The 20,498-nt window shown below is 35.0% G+C and overlaps 2 protein-coding genes and 1 long non-coding RNA gene across 3 annotated transcripts; 1 reads left to right on the plus strand and 2 right to left on the minus strand.

Annotated features, from left to right (window-relative positions):
* Window positions 1-429: 429 nt before the first annotated feature.
* Window positions 430-12,937, plus strand: LOC142532212 (DEAD-box ATP-dependent RNA helicase 39). Its single transcript, XM_075638508.1, has 9 exons — window positions 430-1,037; window positions 8,449-8,544; window positions 8,623-8,811; window positions 9,901-10,041; window positions 10,423-10,563; window positions 11,536-11,678; window positions 11,955-12,084; window positions 12,170-12,218; window positions 12,313-12,937. Exons 1-9 carry the CDS (start codon window positions 519-521, stop codon window positions 12,759-12,761), a joined length of 1,857 nt encoding a protein of 618 aa, XP_075494623.1. The 5' UTR covers window positions 430-518; the 3' UTR covers window positions 12,762-12,937.
* A 153-nt stretch (window positions 12,938-13,090) lies between these two features.
* Window positions 13,091-13,477, minus strand: LOC142532521 (uncharacterized). Its single transcript, XM_075638798.1, has one exon. It carries the CDS (start codon window positions 13,475-13,477, stop codon window positions 13,091-13,093), a length of 387 nt encoding a protein of 128 aa, XP_075494913.1.
* Window positions 13,478-14,548: 1,071 nt separating this feature from the next.
* LOC142532213 (uncharacterized) lies at window positions 14,549-15,214 on the minus strand. The gene is made up of 2 exons (XR_012816534.1): window positions 15,045-15,214; window positions 14,549-14,953 (listed from the first exon to the last, which is right to left on the minus strand). It is a non-coding gene; the product is annotated as an uncharacterized LOC142532213 (long non-coding RNA).
* Between the last annotated feature and the right edge of the window lie 5,284 nt (window positions 15,215-20,498).

Consider the following 20,498-nt stretch of genomic DNA (forward strand, 5'->3'; position numbering starts at 1 on the left):
GTATCAACAGACCCCAGCTCTCGAATCATCACATCTCTAATACTCATAATCTACTTAATAAGTGGCGTATCCTCTCGTCTCCATTCCAATTGCCAAACATCACCAAATTTGCTATAAGTATGATTGATCCATGTTATCCTGAGGCTATCTTTTTTCATATGAATTTTCCACAAAGTCTTGTATATCAATGCATCATTCCAAGCCTTTAGTGGATGCCCAGCGAGAGTCAATAACCTTAAAGTCTGTCTTAAGTGGCTACCGGGATGTAAAACGTGTGCTTGTGCATTTGCACCAAATGACCAACTCTTAGTCTTGACTTTGGTGGGATGTTTGTCAATATATCTTGGGAATGGATGCATCTTTTGGATATCACGTTAATTTCCCCATATTACATTAGAAAATTTGGTACAACAACGATTCATGGCCCAGGCCCAGACCAGGCCAACGGGTTCCGAGTCGAAGTTAATATCTCTCTTCGCCTTCCAAAAACCTAAAACCCGCACAGCACAAGCTTCGACATGGTAACGACAGGAAAAGTTCTCTCTTTCTCCCTTATTTCTTTACCAAAACGCTTCCGATCGATTCCCTCACATGTATACCCACCACCACCTCCACAGACTCTGGTTTCCAGCACATTCAGGCCTCTTTGCATCGCCACCGCTGTCGACGAAGCTTCAACAATTTATCAATCCTCAAAGCACTCTATTCTCCTCGAAAGATTGAGGCTCAGGCATCTCAATGATTCAGACCAAACCTCAAAACCCACCACATCTCAACTGCTGTCGAGGAAGAGAAACCAATATGGTGAATTCGAGGGTTCCATACAGGAGAAAGGTGGAGGGGCGGAAATGGTTTCTAGTTTTGAGGAATTGGGCTTGAATGAAGAGGCCATGGCAGCTTTGGGAGAAATGGGGATTTCGTTACCGACTGAGATTCAATGTATTGGAATACCTGCGGTGTTGAAAGGGAAGAGTGTGGTTTTGGGGTCGCACACTGGATCTGGCAAGACTTTGGCTTATCTTTTGCCTCTTATTCAGGTTCCATTTTTCATTAATCAACGTTAATGCTACTTTCTTTCATCTAGTCTCCGTAATATTTATTCCTCGCTAATACATGGATGACTTCATATTTAACAACATAGGCCTCGATTTTAGAAATACTATATTATCCTTATTAAAAAGATCACATGGAAGAAAAAAAAGGCTGAGATTTTCAATTTTGATTCTTCTTTGAGTTCACTCCACATATTATCTTTCAAGTGGTTTTCTAAACTTTCCATCTTTTCTCGGCATGTTTTTGCTCTTTTCCTTCTGCGGAGATATTGACTAGTAAACAACGTCCAACTTTCTTTAGTCTTCCGGTGTTTCATTATTTGATTCAATTTAGATTGCCAGATGATAAAGAAAAAGAAAAAGAAAAAAAATGCTGATAAGTCTTCAATTTTCAAGCCATTTTTTTATTTCAGTTTATGTTGACTTGTTTCGACTGATTTTTAATTCATGTGGGACGACTCGACTGACTTTTGGTTCATGTCGACTGAGATTCAGTTTACGTAGACTGCTCCTGTCTGCTTTTGCAATTAGTAGATTGTCTACTGACTCAGTAGACAATGTCTCTTGACCTTCAGTAGACATCTAGTAAAGGTCAGTAGACGGTCGACTGCCATTTGAAACAAGAATAATTGTAGAAAATTAAAAATCTTGCTTGCATTAATTCTGAAATTGATACAACCTATATACACAATACAAAGTTATAACAAAGGTAATAAATCACTAGTTGATTAATCTTGTAATTATTTACTATTCTAATTACTTTATTAAGGAAAATCTACAATATAAAATATATAATATATCTTCAATATTATTAATAAAATCAACATTTCCCCTCAAGCTTAGGAATAGAATTTTCACATTCCAAGCTTGCTAAGAAGATTTTCGTGACTTGGCTTGGCTAGACTCTTGGTTAAGATGTCGGCTTCCTGTGCATGAGTGGAGATGTAGCACAACTTGATTCCCCCTTCTTCTAATTCTTTCTTGATAAAACTTTGGTATATCCTCACATGTTTCATCCGATTATGTTGGACTGGATTATTCACAATGCTAATAGCAGATTTACTATCTCTATACAACTTGATAGGTGTGTCAATAGTAATCTTCAAGTCTTGCATCAACTTTTCCAGCCAATAACTTCACACATCCCCTGTGCAATAGCTCGAAATTCAGCTTTTGTACTACTACTGGCTACCACAAATTGTTTATTGCTTCTCCATGTAACCATATTTCCCCACAATTGGGAGCAAAACCCAGAAGTTGACTTACAATCTTCGCTACCAACCCAATCTGCATCGACACATCTTTCGATACTTCTGTTATTTCTTTTTGAGAGCATTAGTCCTCTGCCAGGAGTTCCTTTTAGATATTTCAAAATATGGTCTACTGCTTCTAGATGTGTATGAGTAGGTGAATGCATGTATTAACTTACCACACGACATATGCAATATCAGGTTGTGTGAGGGATAGTTGTATAAATTTACCAACCAGACGTTGATATCTTCCAGCGTTATATATGGTTTTTCATCTTTAATCCTGCTCTTTCAATTTTTCTCTAGAGGAGTTCCTGTAGGCTTACAATCTGATTCCCAGTTTCGCTTAGCAAGTCAAGAGCGTAGTTCCTTTGAGAAATAAAAATACCCTATTTACTTCTAGCCATCTCCATACCGAGAAAATATTTCAAATATCCCAAATCTTGAACTTCATATTCCTCTTTTAAATTTTTCTTGATTTTATCAATCTCAACACAATCATTGCCGATAATCAAAATATCATCCACATACAAAATAAGGACGATCTTTTTGCCAACTTCTCTTTGTTTAACAAAGATGGTATGATCAACTTTTCCTTAAAGCTCCGTTTGGTACGTGTGATAGGATAAGTGAATGATTAATAATTAGAGTGATTAAAAAGTGATATATATGGATTAATAGTATGGTGAGATAAATAACATGGTGTTTGGTATGATTTTAAAATGATGGATTAATTTTGTAAATTTTATTGTAATGACCAAAATGCCCCAAATGCTAATTAAATATATATTCTTAAAATAATTGGATAGATAATAATTAAATATTTATAATTGTAATTTACATTTATTAAAATTAATTTATATATATTTATTAGAGATAAATTTGTAAATATGCATTTACTTTAATAATTAAAATAACAATAATATTTTGAATGTTAAATAAAGTTTTAGCAATAATTACAATATTATTGTTTTTTCTTAACATAATTATAAATATTCTTAAAATAATTTGATAGATAATTAAATATTTGTAATAATTAAAATAGTAGTAATATTTTGAATATTAATTTTAATGTTAAATAAATTTTAGTGATATTATAATATTATTCTTTTTTTTAAATAATTATAAATATTCTTAAAATAATTAAATAGATAATTAAATATTTATAATTATAATTTATGTTCATTGAAATTAATTTAAATATATTTATTAGAAATATATTTGAAAATATTACGGTAATCATTAAACACAATAAATTAAAATTTAAAAAATATTTATTTTCATAAGAGATAAGAGGATAAAAATGTAATTTGTGGTTTGTTGATAACTTATCCCACTTAATTTGTTAGATTAATAATCAAATAATTAATCATAAAATTAGGTCTTAAACCGGGTCAAAATGATTATTAATATATCTTAAAATTTTAACCAAACATTAGATAAGTATGTGATTATTCATCTATCTTTATTTAATCACATCAACCAAACACACCCTGAGTGTATCCTAACCGAATGAGAGTGGAGCTAAATTTGGTGAACCAAGCACATGAAGATTCTTTTTGCCCATGTAACGATTTCTTCAGCTTGCAAACTTTTCTTTGCTCACTCGCGAACTGAAATTTAGGAGGAATTTTCATGTATACTTATTCATCAAGGTTACCATTCAAAAAGACATTCTTTACATCAAGTTGGTGCAACTTTCAATCTAGATTTGCAGCAAGAGACAAGAGAACACGTATCAAATTGAACCTTTCCACATATAAAATTCTTTCTTCATAGTCAATTCTTTATGTCTGTGTAAACCCTTGCGCCACCAAACGAGCATTATATCTTTCAACCTCTCCATTAGCTCTGTACTTCACTGTCAAACCCCATTTACTTCCAACCACTTTCTTTTTCTTTGGTAGATCCACGATCTCCCATGTCCCATTTTCGTACAAATATTTCATTTATAGCTTCTTTCCATTTTTCATCCTTTTACGCTTCGATAATGTTCTCGGGAATATGCACATTATCAATCTTCGCCATAAATGCTTTGAAGCTAAGAGACAACTTTGTACATGTTGGTAGTTTCAAATCACGACTCATACCAGGTTCCAATTCTTCGGTCAATGATTGGTCTTGCTGAGAAGTCTTTGGCCTTCAAGAGTAAGTTTGAAGGGGTTTCTTAGCAAGCATTTCCTCTTGTACTTCTTTAAGCATCTCCTCCTGCACTTCTTCCATTCCTTCATCAACCTGAGTAGGATTAGGAACATGTATAGAAACTGAATTTTCAGGTGAAGATGAATCAATGTAAGCGGAATTCACTGGATGACAGCCATCTGTTGATACAGGAAGAGACACAGTAAGATCCCAAGTACTTTCTTGATAAGTATTTTCCTCCTGCGAACTAGTGTTAGAATAGAAGCATGTGTTTTCAAAGACAGTCACATCCCTAGACACAAGAAGTTTTTAAGGGGGCGATTAACACTTCTATCCCTTTTGAGTTGGAGAATAACCACAAACATACATTTAAAGGCCTTCGGATCAAGTTTACTTCGGTTTGGCTGTTTGTTGTGAACAAACACAGTGCATCCAAAGACCTCTGGAGATAAAGAACTCAAGAGATTGACATTTGGAAAGCAATTACCTTAGACACTCAAGGAGGTTTTAAATTGTAGTGTTTTGGAGGGTAGATGATTAATCAGATTGGTGGATGTGAGAATTGCCTTCCCTCAATGGGGATTGGGGAATAGGAGTGAGAACTATTGAAATTAATGGACCTGACCACTTCTAACAAATGACGATTTTCTCTCAGATACCCCATTTTGTTTTGGTGTATCAACACACGAACTTTTATGGTGTATCCCATTTTTCCCCAGGTATTGATTGAATTCACTCGAGAAGTACTCCCTACTATTATCTGTGCGAAGGACATGGATATTGGATTGGAAGACGTTCAACACAAATTTGTGGAATTGTTTGAACCAAATTAAGGTATCATATTTATCCCTAAATACACCCAACAGACACTTGTATGATCATCAACGAAGGTGACAAACATTGAGTTCTAGTTAGATTGCTTGTTCATGACGGACCCCAAATGTCACTATGAATTAGTTGGAACGGTTTTGAGGGTTTACATGCATGCAATGGATAATTAACTCTGGAATGTTTAGCAAGGATACAATGTTCACACTGAAACAAATTTGGTTCTTTATTGATAAAAAGATTCGGATACAACATTTTCATATAGGAAAAACTTGGGTGTCTTAAACGTTGATGCCATAACATTACATCAGAGCTAGAAACGATTGACATGGACATTATGTTCGGTGACTTGACACAATTGTACTCCTTTGCGCCCTAAAGATAATAAAGCCCATCTCTCTTCTCAAGAATTCCAATAGTATTCCCAACGGTCCTGAAATTCACAATGAGAAGCAAAAAAAAGTCACAATACAGCACATGCCCTCAATGAGCTTACTTACCAACATAAGATTTTGTGTCAATTTGGGCACAAACAACACTGATTTCAGTTTCATATTTGGTAGATGAGTTGTGCCCATTCCTACAGCAGGAAATACTCTACCATCGACCACCGACACATCAATTTGATTGTTGCACTTACTATAACTTTCAGAGATATCCCTTGAACCGGTCATATGATCTGAGGCACTGGTATCTACAATCCAACAATATGTTTGTTGTGATTTTGATAGAAAACTGTGGTGAATTGTACTTGTCCTGGCCATAGTTGCAGTAGGTGTCTTTGAATGTTGATTTTCAGCCCTTGCTGATGGCTTATTCTGGTTGAGAAGTTGGCGCAGCATATTCATCTCCTCATTTTTAAAATTCGAGACTAGTGGCTGCACTTAAGTTTGATTCAGACACAGGGGCTGATTTAAGCAGCCTTTTGCTTCTTTGGTTTTCAATCGAGAGGCTTGCCATGTAATTCCCAACAATGTTCACGAGTATCATATGGGTTGTGGCAGTAATCACGCCCAGTTTGCTCATTTGGCTGAGACCCACGAGCTCCATCCTTTTTATTCACTAACAAGGCAGAGCCACGAGGATCGAATGATAGTACATCCTGTCGAGATGGATTCATCACGACTCTTCGTTTGTTTTCCTCTCGCCTCACCTCCGCAAAAGATTACATAAGATATGGGAATGACTTTGTCCCGAGTAGTCTTCCATGCACCTCATCCAAATCAGGGCTCAATCCTTGTAAAAAGTCAAAAGTGCGCCGCTTTTCAAGCATCTTCTTATATTTTTCAGCATATGTGGAACATTCCTAGCCCATCTCATAAAATAGATCAATCTCCTGCCATAATTCCAACAGGGAGTTGAAGTATTCAGTCACATTGCTGCTTCATTGCCTGGTGTTACTGATCTTAGAACGAATCTCAAAACATTGAGATGTATTTTCTAAATCTGAGTAGATTACCTGGAAGCATTCCCAAATCTCATTTGCTGTCTTATAGAACGGGTAAGTTCGACCAATATCTGGCTCCATCGAATTGATGAGCCAGGCCATGACAATAGAATTTTCTGCCTCCCAAGTTTTGTAGCTTGGTTCAGTTGTCAACGGGACTTTAACTGCACCTGTTAGATACCCAATCTTCCCTCTACCTCTTATCACAAGGATAACAGACTGGAACCACTCACGAAAATTCAGTCCATTAAGCTTATGCTGAGTATTTACGATGAATGATTGTCAAACGAGGGATTAAATGAGGTTGAAACAGGAGAGCGTCCTTGATTTGGTTGATTTCCTACCACGGACGATGTTTTTGAAGTTTCTACATGTCGTTGAAAAGATGATCGCAAGAGTAGGAGAAAAAAGCCGCAACAGAGCAGCCCAATAAAGCCCAAGAAAAGACCACGACCAAACAGCCCAACAAGACACAAGATGGAACCAACGATAAGTAGCCTAACAATAAATAAGGCGGCGAGGCTATAAATCACCACCTTCGCTGAGAAATAACTTTGGGTACTGTCGGGTAGGAGAAAGGTCGGGTTCCTCACCACCGCAGCAAACCCTAGCATTTTTGTGGGAAGACCACAAGAACAGTTGCTTCCTCAACGCTGCAATAAACCCTAGTATTCTACCTTTTCGTGTGCTTTCAAGGAGAAAGAAAAACTTGATTAGTAGGAAAAGAAATGTATTTTGTTGGAGGAGAAGATCGAGCCATGGCTCTTGATGCCATGAAACATGTTTGGAGAAATGAAAAATCTTGCTTGCATAAATTCTAAATTTGATACAGCCAATATACACAATATAACGGGGTATTTTGTTTTTTAACCTTGGTCAACTATTTATTTAAAAAAACTGACCTCCTCAAGTTATTTTACAAATTTTCCCCACAACAATCAATACAAAGCTATAACAAAGATAAATAATTCACTCCTTTATTAGCCTAGTAATTCTTTCCTATTCTAATTATTTTTTATAAGAAAATGTACAATATAAAATATACAATATTTTTCTTATAATATTAATGAAATCTTCAACACCTTTCAATAGATGTCAGCTGAAAGCAGTCGAAATTGACTGCTGAAGGTCAGTCGACCTTCTACTGGCCTTCATTATCTACTGACTCGGTAGACAATATCTACTAACTTGTTTACTGAGTCAGTAAACAATTTATCGATGGCGAAAGTAGCCACACATGAGTTGTTTTTTCTTGAAAATAGGCCTCAGCCTTAAAAGTTACCCTTAAGTGGAGACCCTTTTACTTAAAAAAAAACAATTAGATCCTTTGATTGAATTAGTAACGAAATGGGGCATATAGAAGATATCAAAGTTTTGATCTTTTTCAGTATTTTTAACGTGTTCAGAGAGTTCCTTCTCTAGGGAAAGGAGGTTATTGAGTGTGATTTCTCATGCTTTTTTTAATTAATGCTTTAGTGTTTATCATCCAAAAATGCTGAACAGGATCGATCATATGCTTGATTGCGTAGATCTTGGGTTCAAGTTAAGTAAATTTCCGAATGACTTTTTGTGTCCAATTTTGATCCTACTTCCCGCGCTAATTTTTCTTCGTGTTTCCTTGAGTTATGCTTGGTGTTTAACTTTGGCTCAACTTTTGCTTGGGTAAAATTCACGGCACCCGATACAATATAGTTTCATGTGCTTATGAATCATTTTCTTGATCCTGTAGTTGATGAGAAGGGATGAAGCATTACATGGTATGCTGATGAAGCCCAGACGACCTCGGGCTGTTGTACTCTGCCCAACAAGGGAACTTTGTGAGCAGGTTAGTATTTGTACATCTGTTAATGGACTTTAAACCTGACTCAGTATCCAATTATTAAACTCAAGCTCGTGTTGCTAGGTTTTTCGTGTGACCAAGTCCATTAGTCACCATGCAAGATTCAGGTCAACCATGATAAGCGGGGGTGGTCGTTTAAGACCCCAAGAAGATTCTTTGAACAGCCCAATTGACATGATTGTCGGGACCCCAGGCAGAGTTCTTCAGCATATAGAAGAGGGGAATATGGTTTACGGTGACATCAGATACTTGGTAATGGCCCCAACTCTCACTAATCTTCTAGCATACTTAATTTTTTTTTATAAGAAACTTTATTTATTAATCATATGATAAATTTATGTTAATGATACACATGAGCCCAATCTCGGATGAACTAATCAGTGCAACCAAGGATAATAACTAGTATGAATACTACCCTGCTGGAAAACGGCCTAAGCCCAGTCACACAATATATATAATATGGAGACATTCTTGAAATCATCATGATTGCCGATCCACATAACAACTTTGATCTTGATTTTTCCCTGCAATCTTCTCTAGTTTCTTCTTTATCATCAAAAATTCTTCTATTTCTTTCCAGCCATACTATCCAGCATATGCAATGAACTGCGACTTGCCAAAAAATTCTTCTAAAAAGATGATTATAAGTAACAATCTTAATTTAGTTGATTAAAAAATATATAAAATTGAAAAGTATAGTTTTAGAATAAATTCTTATAAATAAAACAATAACATATAATGCCAAAGTTTTCAGTGCTTGCTTCATAACATATTTATAGTAATCAAGTTTGGAAAAAGAACGAAAAATAAAATTAGATGTATAAAAATTAGAGCTGCAAGATATAGATAACAAATCACTATTTATTAACTTATTCATATGTTTAGGCATTTTAGGTTGTGCTTGGCGTCTCTTTGTAGTACTGAAAGTGTAGCCAACATCGATTAGGCGACCATAAATTAAAGAAAACATAAATTATAAAAAATATTAATGACTTGGTAATAAAAACTAGCAAAAATCTTGACTTTAGCACACAAGAAAATGCTAAACTAAAAAATTATAGCAAAAGAACTATATTTACAAAACGATTAAAATAATAATGAGAATCCAACACTAGATGCAAAAAAGGAGGTAAATCAATTTAGGGCGTGAGTCTTGACTTGTCTGTTGTCATTTTATCAAATTTTTTTGTATTGCATGATTTATATTTTATTCACTTAAAAAACTAGGGGGGAAGGGTTGTGTGTAAGCCCACCCCCACCCCCAATCTGTCACTGGTGTCTACTATGAATAATGTCACTTTGCTGTTCTTACTGCTTGCTGATGATGGCTACATGTGACAGGTTTTGGATGAGGCAGACACCATGTTTGATCGTGGTTTTGGCCCTGACATCCGCAAATTTGTTGGACCATTGAAAAGCCGTGCTTCGAAAGCAGACGGTCTAGAATTTCAAACTGTGTTGGTAACTGCAACAATGACAAAGGTATGCTCGGTTGAGCAACTATCTCAGCGTGTTGTGGACTTGCTAAAACCAAAATGAAAGTAAAATATATATTCATGGTTTGAGACAAGGGTTGGTGTTTTGAAACATAAATTTGGTGGATGGACTTTCATTAATTTTTTAGGAAATCAAGTGATACTGGTTTATGGGTTGAATGCATTGTCAGTTTATGTTTGTATTTAATATTTTTTGGATGACATTTTTTTTCTGGTTTTTTTTTGTGGGTTGAAATGAAGGGTTAGTATATTGTGGTTTTGTGCCCTTTTATAAATGTAAAATTATGTATCACAATGTAAAATCATGTATCACCTCATTCTTCCTTTGCTCTTGATTAGATAATTAGCATGCGTGTCATGCTTGTAGGCTGTTCAAAGTCTGGTGGATGAGGAGTTTCAAGGAATCACGCACTTGCGTACATCTACACTCCACAAGAAGATTGCTTCTGCTCGCCATGATTTTATCAAACTTTCAGGCTCAGAAAACAAGCTGGAAGCCTTGTTACAGGTATACTACTTTCTTTTGAGCCCCTCAAGTTATTTCAGACACACATGGGAGCCTACCAGCTTTGTGCATGATGATTCTATTTTCTTGACTATCAATGTTTTGTTTCTTATGTCTCATAATGACACTTTAACACATCATTTTTGTCTTAAGAAAGGATCAACAAATAAAATATTGAGATCATAAATGCCTCAATGTATGCACTCAAACATAGAAATAATGTTTTTGCTCTTAGTTAAAGAAAAACATCTTTCTTTCTTTCTCTGTTTCTTTTTATTTTTTAAAGTTGAGAATGGAACATAACAAAGCGCTATTATGTAATTTTAAGTAATTATTAAACTCAACTAGAATTTTTACTAAATTGGCCGCTATTATGTATTTCTAAGTAAATATTAAACTCAACTAGAATTTTTACTAAATTGGCCGTTTTAAATTATATTTCTGTTTATTTGGTTCTTAACTATTGAACATGCTGGGTTAGTGTACTTGGCTTTTACTGAACTTATAGTAAATGCTTCACTTTATGCACTAAAAGTGAGTATATGTTTTTGCTTTATGTTAAAATCAAACATCTTAACATAAAACTAACTAGGATTTGTATTAAACTGATCTTTTTAAATGAGAATTTTGTTTATAAAATTCAGTGATTCTTCTCTAGTGCATTTACACAATTTATTGATTTTTAAAAATATTTTATTGTTTACTGTGCCAAACTGGTTTTCATTCTCAAAGATACATGACTCAAAGAATTATATATAGCGGTTTGTTAATTGTTTTTCTTTTAGTCCATTGTCATTTTAAGAATTCTTTGCATGCAATAACATCTAAATTGATAAATCGAGGGTGCTGTGGTAAATAGAATTCGAAACTTGTCAAAGTTCCATGGGTTCTTAAATACATAACACGAGAGCTGGTCATTATTTGTCGCAGTTTTCTCAAACTTGGTTATACCTATTGGCTGTTTCATAACTGCAGATTCTTGAACCGAGTTTAACAAAAGGGAACAGGGTGATGGTTTTCTGTAACACATTGAATTCTAGTCGAGCTGTGGATCACTATTTAAATGAAAATCAAATCTCTACTGTTAATTACCATGGAGAGGTTCCAGCTGAACAAAGGTGAGACGAGATATCGGGTTAAATGTTGATAGCCTGTCTGTGTGGCATGCTCGCAGTTTGTTCTTTTACCCTTAAAAGCAGTGGTTGTAAGTAACATGGTACACTGGCACTGGATAATTCCAATATTCTCCTCATGCAGATTAATTGGAATAAGTAATCTACAATCCACTTTCCATGGTTCACTTTAACCTTACACGTTGATCATTTGAATTTCTATTTATGGATCTTTGTGCAATTGTAAAAAATGGTGACATATTCCATATTCCTTCGATACAGGGTTGAAAACCTGCGGCGGTTTAAGAGCAATGATGGAGATTGCCCCACTTTAGTCTGCACTGACTTGGCGGCTAGGGGATTGGACTTGGATGTGGACCATGTTATCATGTTTGATTTTCCCTTGAACTCTGTAAGTACTAGCTTGGTTCATTATTTTATCTCTCCATGCCCTCGTGTTTTCACGAAATATATGATTTACTATGTTTTCATTTTAGATCGATTACCTCCATCGCACTGGAAGAACTGCTCGAATGGGAGCAAAAGGTATTCTTAGTATTCTATAATGTGTGTCAACGTGATCATGCTGAGCATGAATACCGAAGCTTATATATTGCAAATAATTGTCGGGAAAAATCAGGGAAGGTGACAAGTTTGGTAGCTAAAAAAGATGTCATGTTGGCAACTCACATTGAGGAGGCTATGATGAAGAATAAGAGCTTGGAATCTTTATCCATAGATGGTATCAAAAGGGATATTGCCAGGTCTCGGGTAAATGAGCAGAAAGAAAAAAATGCAAAGATGGTTAGACGTTCAACTTCGAAATACAAGGCCAAAGATGTCTCCACAAAATCAACTGAAGCTCGTGGCAAGGCAGCAATAGTTACCAAGAAACCTTCAGTACCCAAGGCCAAGACGACACTGGGTAAGTTTTCAAAAATATCCAGGTCTTCCGAACCTAGCGCCACAAAAGGTACGGCTTATATCAGGAAGAAACAGTCGGGGGGGCGAAACTTTGCTGCCAACAGATCTCCATCAAAGCTAAATGTTGTTGGATTTAGGGGTCGAAGTGCAGTGAAAGCTTCTTGATATCTAAGGGAGTCCTGTCAAAACAAGCCTGAAATTGTATTGATATATTATATTCATTATTTTCCTTGTAAAAAAAACGGTTATTTGTGTTTTATTTTGACTGAAATATCTATCACAAGGGTGGTATCATTGCCCTTTGAAAAGGCAATTGGTATGAAGTATAGTATTCTAGAGTTTCCCCCTTTTTCTAACGAAAATAAGATGCTGTGATGAGCCCAATGGGGCTACAAAGCAAGAAAAAGGTAGAAGTGTTTTGCATTTTTTTTCATTCCCAAAACATTTAAGAGCAATGATAAAAAGTTGTGATGATAAAAAGTTGTGAATCTCTATTATTCGCATGGAAGTGGACGGGCTTTATTTGTTTTGGCGTGGGTGACGACATTTCCTGTAGAATCATAGATTATGACTCCAGAGAATTCTGGGAGCTGGCATTTGCCTCCCATCAGTATGTTTTTCTTCCATACAGAGACATCTTCACCGCTGCAAGTACTTGGGTCCAATTCTCCAAAATGACAACTTGGAATATCTTCGGGGTTGAGTTGAATGACTGGTTCTTGATATCCATATCCATAGCAAGCTCTCCATTTACGAGTCCACCTTCTGGAATGATTGGCACAAATGAGGAGTGCAAATGCACTTAAGAGGAGAGTTCCAACGCCCAAACCTATGTGAGAAATGCTTACTTGATTGGTGTCTAGGAGGATTTGCCTAGCCATTAGGGAATTAGAAATATTTGATGGTTTTGATAGAACTCGGAGGTGCATTTACTTGTGTTCTTATAGGAGTTTGGTGGGTTGGTTGTGATTTGAGTTTTGACTTTGTGTAATGGGTTCGGTAATGATTAGAGACAGAAATTGAAAATGTGTGTTGTATATATGGTTCCAAGAGATAAACTATGGAAACCAACCACTAAAGTGTACTCTTTAGGTGAACTTAAACCTTCAATGATGGATTGGATATGGATACTGCCGTCATAAAACGAGCAAAAAATTTGCCTACATTAAGAATTTGCGAATCTGTAGTGTATATATATATATATATATATATGAATTTAGTTGGTCCATATCAGCTCTCGTCAATCAAGTTGTGAATTGACTATTATATTTTGTAATGCCGAGAAATTACTGCTAATCCCAAATTGATTTCAGTCTGATCCATTCAAACCCAACCAAGTCTACCGAATTTAAGGCGATATACCTATATTCTGTCCGTCCTCTCTCTCTCTCTCTCTCCCTCCCTCTCCCTCGCAGTCTCAAAATGCATTTACGCTCATCAAGTTCGGTCTGTAAATTGCTCTCCAGAAACCCTTTACGAAGCTATGGGAAACCAAAATCTCCGTTTCCTTCGATCCCTTTGACCAATCTCTCATACCAGTGCTCCATTTTCGATAAACCATGGTGTCACCGGACGAGCATAATTTCACCGACCCACATCAAGACTTTCCAATATGTCAAGCAGTACGGTGTCGGTATTGGAAACGAAGTGGATGATATCAATATCAAGTTTGCGGAGGCTAGGGAGGAGATAGAGTCGGCCATGGAGTCCAAAGAGACGGTTTATTTCAACGAGGAAGCTGAATGTGCTCGTAGAGCCGCGGGTGAAGTTGTTGATATGTATGAAGGGCTGTTGAGAAAGCTACCCGAGAACGACAAGGCTGCAATTCAGAGGGCGATGGGGCTCAAGATTGAGCAGCTGAAGGCTGAGCTTCAACAGTTGGATGAGTAGTGAGTTTTGGGGTTTGCTTTCTTGTTTCCTACTGTCGGCAATTTGTGGTTTTGATGGATTTATTAGCAATAAAGATTGTTCACATAGCATTTGTATTATTATGACGACGATGATGCATTTTGGCCTAGAATTTGAAAATTTTGCAAACAGTGAGATTCAGTTCTTGATATGATAATGGCAGTAAAGAAACAACTGGAAATTGCAAAACTCGCCGATTACATTCTCTGTTTTTCGCCAAGATTATTATTATATAGTCTAAGCACCTTATCGATATGAAACACACATTACCGAATGCACAAACAATAGAGAGCAATCCCTTGCGAATCTACAATACCATATATACATGCATATATTGCTATTCTCCACTAGATTCCACATTGAAAATTCCATGCTTTATCGACCAATACTGTTCAAACCTTTGTCTGGCATACTCACATGTAATCAAGCTCGATGTGATTCACATATCCCTACACATCAGGAAACAACGCCAAGGTTATATTTTACAATCACCCGCATATTACATAACTAGTCTTTTTTCTTTTTCCAAAAAGGACTTACTGGGATAATCCCCCACAGTCCCCAGAAAATATGTTTTGCAAGAGTACTTCTCCACATTATCAACAAGCTGCTCTATTTCAGTGTTCCTAGACTCATGGTCTAGACGCAGGCAACAGGTTGAAATGTCAATGCAAGCATATTTTTCACGACGACAACATGCGATGGTTGTTATATATGTTAAGATTGGCACTTGAACCTAACTCAACCCCAAAAGCTAGCTCAAGGGGGGAGGATTGTCAAAGCCCATATATACAACTCCTAGGTATTGTATCCAACCGATGTGAGACAATTAACACACCCCTCTCACGCCCAGGAATGAACATCTGGAACGTGGAGTTTACAAATGACCCAATTATGGGCAGAACGGGTGGCCTAACTATAGGCAATCCAACACATAACGGTGGAACCCGGGCTCTGATACCATGCTAAGATTGGCACTTGGACCTAACTCAACCCCAAAAGCTAGCTCAAGGGGGGAGGATTGTCAAAGTCCATATATACAACTCCCAGGTATTGTATCCAACCGATGTGGGACAATTAATAATATATAAACAACCTGCATCACTGAGGTATTGACTCATGAATCTTTGGCGCTCTTCTAAACCAGTAGAAACATTCAACATGCCTGTGAGCAAAGTTGTTATCGATTATAAAGATTAATCCTATTATGCATCGGAACAAACCAGTATATTTGCTCTACTCCAAGACATGAGGTATTTCTGTATAATAATTTACTGCCATTTCACAGAAGTGATTTGCAATATCATATGCGACGGGATTATAACTCACATGACACATGTTCATAATCCTATATTCCCAAGGACAAGAGAGATTATTACAAGTCCAGCAAAATATATATCCTCGCTCTTGGTAACTGAGATGTCCAGAAGATTTGTGAAACTTATGATAATAGTGATGGATAGTGTCTTGTCATCGATCATTATGTTACCATACTGCAGATCGTTGTGGCAAAAGCCAATCTTTTGGAGGTTTCCTTCGGATATTTATTTTTCCAAAAAGGCAATTTCTTTGCCTAAGTTATCCAAGTGAAACTCCCTCGCATGTTCAGCAGAGTACAAATTCTTGGCCTCTTGAAGCCATTTTCTGCAGAATTAAGGCGAGGAATATTTTTTAGGGGGAAAAAAGAGCCATTTTACTATTGTCTCCCGTTTAATTACTTTGGCAGTGAGATTTGTACCTCATTCTATCCCACAGGATAACTTTCTTGGAACCGGGCATATCAAGATTGTGAAATTCTTTTAGTTTCGCTGCTGTGAGGGCAAAAACGATAGGATCACGAAGATTGGTAGCCGATAGAGTCTGTCATTTGGATGATACAAAACCTAATGAATCAAAATAGTATCCAAAGTACTCTAAACGAATGAAAACTCAGATGCCCAGATCATGTATGTTTCCCATTTCGGATAAATCGTCACAAAGTGCTCTAATCGAATGAAAACTCACCATAAAATTCAAGAAAATGACGAATGAGCTGAGGGGGCAGGGGAAGAATCAAAAATCAACTCTGAAACGAATTATATACATACACGTGGAAAAAGTCAAATTTGTCATTGTAGTATCTGAAGACATGTCCGGTAAGAAACGAGGACATGGCCAATAGAAACTTGACACGTGGTTGTCGTACACTTTATAATTATTCAAATCCCACCATTAGATAATATTTATTTTAACAAAATGAAATATGATAAATACCCTTGTTCAATTTTACAGCCACAAGTTATTTTAAGAAAATTGGGTTGTTTTTGAAATATTTCAAATATTAAATTATCTCCACATTTTTATTACATACTCAAGTTTGATAAGATAGTACATGCATACTGATATAAAAATTCATTAGTATCGCAGTGTCACGGAATTTTTTAGATGTAATTATCATAATAATAAAAAGATGTAATACTAAAATTAACATTTTAAAGCTTTCTTCATAATCATAGGGGTGCTTTTCTTTAAACTTTTGGATATCCTCTACCATTTACATGTTCTCCTGTTTAAGATCCAAAATTCTCTCTCTTTCCTTGCTCGAACGTCTTTACCAAAGTATTTGTTGAAAATGTTGTTTTGAATTGTTCCCAATTCATTTGATCCACTCTTACCGATAGTTGACGCATTCCCACCATATCCTTGCATGTCGAGTTAATAAGAAAATGATCACAACTCACTCTATCAACGTCACTCATGCGAAGATAAGAGAAAATGGATTCCAAAGATTTTATTCATTCATTTGCTACTAAAGGATTCATTTCTCCTGCAAATACTGGTGGGTTCATTGCAGGAAATCTGTCGTACGCACTTGTAGTTGGTTGTTCATTCTTTGATATGGGTGCCATTTGAGTTCGTGCCTGTTATTGGGTCATTCATTGTAAGTCTAGTAATTATTGGATAGGTTCTCCGTGCTTTAGCTTGTTTTAGCAATTGGCCAAAGTCATCCCCACCACTTGTGAACCACCATCTTCACTTGCATGGGTTCCACGACTACTATCTCCTTCATGTACTCCATGACTACTGTTATCCTCATGAGCCCCACGGCTGCTTTCACCCTCAGTTACCTTACGTTTGGGTGACATTTTTTGTTCCTACACATAATTCATATTGATTAACATAAGGAAACTATAGGATAGAAGACATAGATACCTAGTTGTCGAGTTCTCCGAGCATGGATGAAGTCTCGTGTCTTCCCCTGTCCAAGAACTTGTGACTCTGATACCATTCAATTGTTGCGCTCATGTTCATGCATACATGGTTCATACATATATAATACCATGCAATTAAGATATTTCAAATCATATAAATATTTTCCTACCAATTTGGTATACTTATAAATACATAAATTCGTTCTTTTTAAATTTACTAGCAAGAAGCACGTGCGATGCACGTAAATATTAATTATTTAATAAAATTAAAATTAGATTTTCTTCAAAAAATAATTTGAAGCATTTTTTTTTATTTATTTGGGTTTAGTCTTTTGTCATATTAAACGAATAAATTAATTAAGAACTATATAGAAGTTACATTTTATTTTTGAAGTGATATAAATTATTACAATCAATGTATATTATAGTGATAATTCATTAGCATTTGTTAAACTCTTAATTATATATTATGTGGAATAATTAAGCTACTAATTAATTATATATTAGGTAGAATAAATAAAAAAATTTGATATTTCATTTTTACACTTACAAAAATTAGAAATTTACATATATATCTTTATTGAATTTTTGGATTTGTATTGATGATGATGTCATTTTTGTCTTTTGACAATTGAAAAATATGACCAATGATCTACACTTTTGTAGGTATATAAATAAAAAAATAAATTTAATATCAAACATATATTCATTTTTAATGCATAGATTTCCCATAAATTGTGTAGAAAATTTCCATGCAATTAATCTAACAACACATAATTTAAGAGTCAATTAGAAAATTTACAATGAAAAACTTTGTTATTCGTTTTACACTTTTATAACTATAATAGGTAAATATATATTTTTTAATATTTTTAATGAATTTTTTTAAAATTTAAAAATCTATTCTTTTATTATTTTTTCTAAGAATTATGTATCAAGAAAATGTTATTTCTCTAATGTATTTTTATTATCAAATATCTATTCAATTTTTATGTAACATTATTTTCAAAATTTCTTATGTTGCAATTTTCTATTAAAAAATAAAAACATTACTATGATCCTTATGTATTTAATGATTGTGTATAAAATTTTCATGCAATTAATCTAAAAACACATAATTTATGAGAATAGTAAAAAATTTACGATGAAAAACTTTGTTATTCTTTGCAATTAATCTTACAACACACAATTTATAAGAATAGTAGAAAATTTACAATGAAAAACTTTGTTATTCTTTTTACACTTTTATAAGTACAATAGTTAATATATAATCTTTTAATATTTTTAATGAAAAATATGTTTTTTTTAATTAAAAAATCTATTTTTTAATATTTTTCTAAGAATTATGTACGAAAAAAATATTATTTCTCTAATTAACTTTTTCATTATCGAATATCTATTCAATTCCTATGTAATATTATTTTCAAAATTTCTTATTTTACAATTTTCTATTAAAAAAATAAAAACAACATGATTCTCATGTGTTTAATGAGTTCAAAAAATAAATGTATCAATTAAATAAATAATCAATACATTACAAACTCAATATCCCAAATTTGTCCCTAAATTTTATACATTTTTCCACTAATGCCCATGTAATTAATACAAACAATGCATATGTAAATAAATAATCAATATATTACAAATTTAATATCCCAAATTGTCCCTAAATTTTATATACTTTTTCCAACAATGTCCATGCAATTAATACAAACAATGCATAATTTTTGGGCAATATAGTAAAATCACAATGCAAAAACTTTGCCCCTCATCCATACTTTTATAGGTATATATAGACTAGTAGCAAAGTATGCGCGTTACACGTGGGTAACGAACTTGAGCGTACTATGAATATTGGTTCACGTGAGTGAGGACATAAGCACGCTATAAAGAATCTGTTGGTACAGTGGGGACAATCGTAGAATTTGAGGCATTACAGTTGCTATCAGAACTTGACCTCTCATAATACGGTGTGGTTCGTGCATGAACCAAGTGGAATCTGGTGGGCATGTGACACCCGGAACCAAAATTCTCAGGCTAATACATTGTCCACAATATGGGTGGTTAAAACATGAAAGATAGAAACCCCACCAATGACTAAGCGGAGAGGAGATTGAACGAACCGATCCCACACCTGAATGAGATCTATAAAAGATTTGACATATATTATACATATCACTAAGATGCATTTGGAAGCTCATAACATAAGAACTCTAAAGTTATGCGTCATTGACTTGGAAGAATTACGAGATGAATGACCTTCTGAGAAGTTTCTCGGAGTGCGTGTAAGTGAGAAGATAAATATGCTAAAAAGACTTGTGCTCTCACAGTGGATATAGTAGTTGAATTATGGCCGTTACTGAATGTATATAGTCTAAAATACCTTCGTTTTTTGTCTTTTTAGGCTTGAACCTTAGTCTGCAACTTTTACCAAGTATGCACTCCTCATAGAAACCAAGTGCGCTGATTTTATCCTACAAAACAAATTTTGATTGCTAAATTCTGTGAACCCCCTCTCACTGATATGAGCAAGTCGAAGATGCCACAATTTGCACTTGTTCATTTGCTCAGTTGTTGATTCAGATTTGCCAACAATTGTGCTTCCTATGTACAATCCATTTTGCTTTGACCTTTCATGATTTTAAGGGACCATTTCGATTCCTTCATCAGCCCTCATTCGATTTTCATTTCGAACCCATTTAGTCCAACATTCCAACAGACATCGAGTTATGCTTCAAATTCGGAACAAACCTCACATGAGTTATGGTTTTCAAGCATCAATCAGCCTATTTTAACGTGATAC

Source organism: Primulina tabacum, chromosome 18 (genome assembly GCF_025594145.1).
Source record: "Primulina tabacum isolate GXHZ01 chromosome 18, ASM2559414v2, whole genome shotgun sequence".
Classification (NCBI taxonomy): Eukaryota; Viridiplantae; Streptophyta; class Magnoliopsida; order Lamiales; family Gesneriaceae; genus Primulina; species Primulina tabacum.

Coding starts and splice junctions, on each gene's coding strand:
- LOC142532212 (XM_075638508.1), top strand. CDS start 519: ATGGTAACGACAGGAAAAGTTCTCTCTTTCTCCCTTATTTCTTTACCA. Junction 8,812..9,900: donor ACGGTGACATCAGATACTTG/GTAATGGCCCCA, acceptor TACATGTGACAG/GTTTTGGATGAGGCAGACAC. Junction 12,085..12,169: donor TTGATTTTCCCTTGAACTCT/GTAAGTACTAGC, acceptor TTTTCATTTTAG/ATCGATTACCTCCATCGCAC.
- LOC142532521 (XM_075638798.1), bottom strand. CDS start 13,477: ATGGCTAGGCAAATCCTCCTAGACACCAATCAAGTAAGCATTTCTCAC.